The sequence below is a fragment of the Carya illinoinensis genome, chromosome 7 (genome assembly GCF_018687715.1).
Source record: "Carya illinoinensis cultivar Pawnee chromosome 7, C.illinoinensisPawnee_v1, whole genome shotgun sequence".
In the NCBI taxonomy this organism is placed as follows: Eukaryota; Viridiplantae; Streptophyta; class Magnoliopsida; order Fagales; family Juglandaceae; genus Carya; species Carya illinoinensis.
The window spans coordinates 11,467,811-11,472,377 of record NC_056758.1 but is presented as its reverse complement, the minus strand read 5'-3'; the positions used below and the strand labels follow the sequence as shown (position 1 = coordinate 11,472,377).

Below are 4,567 nucleotides of genomic sequence, written 5' to 3'. Positions count from 1 at the left end.
TAGTTGATTTTGTGTGTTTTTGTGGATTTTTTTATATGTATTTTTTTTAATATTTTTAAATATTTGTTTTAAAAAAATTATAATATTATTAAAAAAATATTTATTTAATCATTAAGTAAAAGAAATAAAAGAAAATGAAAATACCTTTTTGTTTGTTTGTTTGATAAAAGGGATGGGGTCATACGAAACTACCTTGAAGCTTCTGATGATCTGATCTGCATGAAACTTCGTGATCATGATACTGGGCCAGTGGCGCTTTGTAACCACTATATCTTGAAGAAATTATGATCGTTGGTACATAACTTCTCTACTGGCTATTACTAATACTACTGATAATTTCTAATTTCCCCCAAAACCCTCTCTCTTTCACTCTTATCGTCCAATTTCGTTTCCGCCATGAGGTTGCGAAGGCCTGCGGAGATAGCTATCTATGATCAAGAAGCTGGTTGGTCTGTCCCGAAGACCCACAGAAGAAGGTGGCGTTTGGCTTTCACGGTCATAAACTTTACAACGGCTCTTACTTCTATTTCCAAGAAATTAGTTCTTGACAAGAAGGGCCCTGTTTTGCGCTCCCTCTCTTGCGTTGCCATCGAGGTGCAACCGCCTATCGACGAGGCTATTTCCTCGGCCGACCAGCCCGCTACATTTCTCAACGCGGATCCAAATACGTTTGCTGAGATGGTAAGGGACAAAAACTTTGTATCTTTGAGTCAGTTTGGAGGGGTTAAAGAAATTGTCTTAATTCTTCGAACTGATGTAAAAGATGGTGTTAATGGTAGCGAGGCAGATCTTATTCAAAGAAAGAATGTTTTCGGTATTAATAAATTCCCAAAGCCACGAGCAAAAAGATTTCTTAGCTTCTTGTTAGAGGCATTTAAAGATAAAATAATTCTTATACTTGTCGCGTGTGCTGTACTCTCGCTTGCTTTCGGTATCAAACAACATGGCTGGAAAGATGGGTGGTACGATGGTGGAAGCATTATTGTTGCAGTCTTTTTGGTTGTCATTGTGTCAGCGGTGACCAATTTTCGACAATCAAGGCAATTTCAGAAGCTTTCAGAAAAGAGTAGCGATATAACAGTGGAAGTTGTGCGAGATGGGAGGCGCCGACCAATATCGATCTTTGAAGTTGTTGTGGGTGATATTGTGTATTTGAAGATTGGTGGTCAGATTCCCGCAGATGGTTTGTTCTTGGAAGGGCATTCCTTGAAGGTGGACGAGTCAAGCATGACCGGTGAAAGCGACCACATTGAGATCAATGAAAGGACTCCTTTTATGTTGTCAGGCACGAAGGTGACTGATGGCTTTGGTTTCATGCTGGTCACTTCTGTCGGCATGAACACTGCATGGGGCCAGATGATGAGTTCGATAAACCGCGACTTGAATGAGGAGACGCCGTTGCAAGCTCGCCTCAACAAGCTGTCTTCATATATAGGGAAGGTTGGATTGTCGGTGGCTGCACTTGTTCTTTTAGTTCTCCTTGTTCGATACTTCACAGGAAATACGAAAGATGACATGGGAAAAAGGGAATTCAATGGCAGCCAGACAGACTCTGGGGATATTATGAATTCAGTTGTGGGAATTGTTGCTGCTGCTGTCACTATCGTCGTGGTGGCTATTCCCGAAGGCTTGCCTTTGGCCGTCACTCTAACGCTGGCTTATTCAATGAAACGCATGATGACTGATCATGCCATGGCCCGAAAACTATCTGCTTGTGAGACAATGGGGTCGGCCACAATCATTTGCACCGATAAAACGGGAACCCTTACTTTAAACGAAATGAAAGTAACCGAGGTTTGGCTTGGAAAAGAAGTGAATGATGATACATCTTTGGATATGGCAAGTAATGTTCACAAGCTACTCCAACAAGCAGTTGCTTTAAACACAACTGGTGAAATTTACAAAGCACATTCTGCATCAGTTCTTGAAATTTCTGGTAGCCCAACTGAGAAAGCAATACTTTCATGGGCAGTGTTAGATTTGGGAATGAATATGGAAGAAGTTAAGCAGAACTATGAGACAATCCGTGTTGAGGCATTTAATTCAGAGAAAAAGAGAAGCGGGGTTTTGATGAAGAGGAAGAGCGATAACACCATGCATACTCACTGGAAGGGAGCAGCTGAGATGGTACTGGCTTTGTGTTCAAGCTTCTATGACAGGGCCGGGATGCTGAAAGCCCTGGATGAGGAAGAAAGACTACTGTTCGAGATTATTATTAAAAACATGGCAGCCAAAAGCCTCCGATGCATTGCCTTTGCCCACAAAGAAAGGGTAGATGAACGTGGAGAGGTTCCTAAGAATCTTGAAGAAAATGGACTCACATTCTTAGGGTTGGTTGGCTTGAAGGATCCATGTCGGCCAGGAGTCAAGACAGCTGTGGAATCCTGCAAAGCCGCTGGAGTTCATATCAAAATGATCACAGGTGACAATGTGCACACAGCAAGGGCTATAGCTATTGAATGTGGGATTCTTAATCCAGATGGGAATCTAAATAATGAAGCTGTAATTGAAGGAGTACAATTTAGAAATTACTCACCCGAGGAGAGAATGGAAAAGATCAATAGAATCCATGTAATGGCCAGGTCATCCCCTTTCGACAAGCTTTTGATGGTACAATGCTTAAAGCGAAAAGGCCATGTGGTTGCAGTTACAGGTGATGGAACAAATGATGCGCCAGCTTTAAAGGAAGCAGACATTGGACTTTCCATGGGAATCCAAGGAACTGAGGTTGCAAAAGAAAGCTCAGATATAGTGATCCTGGACGATAACTTCACCTCTGTGGTGACAGTGTTGAGGTGGGGAAGGTGTGTATACAACAACATTCAAAAGTTCCTTCAGTTTCAACTCACGGTGAACGCAGCCGCCCTTGTCATCAACTTTGTTGCAGCTGTTTCATCCGGGAAGGTTCCATTGACTACAGTGCAGCTACTATGGGTGAACCTTATAATGGATACCTTGGCAGCTTTAGCCTTGGCTACTGATAAGCCCACCAACGATCTCATGGCAAAGCCACCTGTTGGCCGATCAGAACCACTTATAACCCTAATCATGTGGAGGAATCTCATAGCTCAAGCTTTGTATCAGGTAATTATCTTACTGGTTTTACAATTCAAAGGAAGATCCATCTTTGGTGTAGATGAAAAGGTTAAGAGCACCCTTATTTTCAATACTTTTGTCCTCTGCCAAGTCTTCAACGAATTCAATTCAAGGAAACTAGAGAAGAAGAATATATTCCTGGGTCTACTCAATAACAAATTGTTCTTGGCAATTATTGGAATTACAATAGTTCTTCAACTTGTGATGGTGGAGTTTCTGAGGAGGTTTGCCAGTACTGAGAGACTGGATTGGGGGCAGTGGGGTGCTTGCATTGGAATCGCTGCTTTGTCATGGCCGATTGGTTGGCTAATCAAGTGCATTCCAGTTTCAGGCAAGCAGTTGGCATACCACAGTGCTTCTACGTCCTGAAAGGCTAGCTCGGATTGACCGGCTTTCACCAGAAAAGAGTTGAAAAAAGTGGTACTGCGAGTCATGATCTAGTCAGCTTTAAATTAATGATTTTCATTTTCTTTTAATTATAGTACGTACTCCTATTTCAAGAAAAATGACGGATTATATGCAATAATAATAACTAATTCTATTTATTTATTTATTTATTTATTTTTTTGTAACTCACAACTGACTAATTTTCTTACAGTGTCCATATATATATATATTTATATATATTATGATTTTACAAAAAAACAGTACCTGTACGTAGGGTTGATGGGCAATTGACAATTTGTTAAACATATCTTGATATGTTTAATTTGCAATCATTTTCCTTTTCATATTCAATCCATGAAGAGGAACCTTGAGATAAAATACTTGCTTTAGCTGCATCCAATCGGCTTCAATTCAATTCCAACATTGCAAACCAAGTTTCCAATTACCTAGTTTTTTCTTTTTTTATGGTAAAAGCCCAACGAAACTTTACCATATGAACCATACTAGTTGGGATTTCAACCATTTTTATTCGTGCATTGATCCCAAAAATTTGTGGATTTCTTCCAATATAAAATTGAATGCTATATATAACTCTTATTTGTATTTTTTTTTCCTAATCACTACAACACGATTGAATTTTTGTGACGGTTTAGAATTTGTAGCAATCCTGAAACCGTCACTAAAAATGGACAAAAAATGGTTATACGTTTAAACGATGATAATGTATCGTTCAAACGTAATTCATAAGATGTTGTTCTGGAATGGGTACATGCAAACGTACAAAATGTTATGTTCGAACGGTTCACGTACGTTCGAATGGTAAACCCACTTACGTGCAAACATGTAAGTTATTCGTTCTAACATTCGAATGATAGTCATTAATGTTCAAGCATGAACTGTTTTCAAATTAAAAGTTGAATTTCAAATTAAAAAAGATTGAGAATTGAAATATAAAAACATTAGATATATTAAATGGTATTGTTCATTACATAAAGTATAAATAAATAAAAAAATTATTAATTAGATAAATATACACTAGATAACTATAATTTTTTATTCATTATTCAATAAAAAATCGAATTTT

At 38.8% G+C, this 4,567-nt stretch overlaps 1 protein-coding gene across 1 annotated transcript; it reads left to right on the top strand.

Moving 5' to 3' along the window:
• The first annotated feature begins 218 nt into the window (after positions 1-218).
• On the top strand, positions 219-3,645 carry LOC122317133 (putative calcium-transporting ATPase 13, plasma membrane-type). The gene has a single exon (XM_043134067.1). The coding sequence runs from the start codon at positions 397-399 to the stop codon at positions 3,463-3,465; it is 3,069 nt and encodes a 1,022-aa protein (XP_042990001.1). The 5' UTR covers positions 219-396; the 3' UTR covers positions 3,466-3,645.
• Positions 3,646-4,567: the final 922 nt, after the last annotated feature.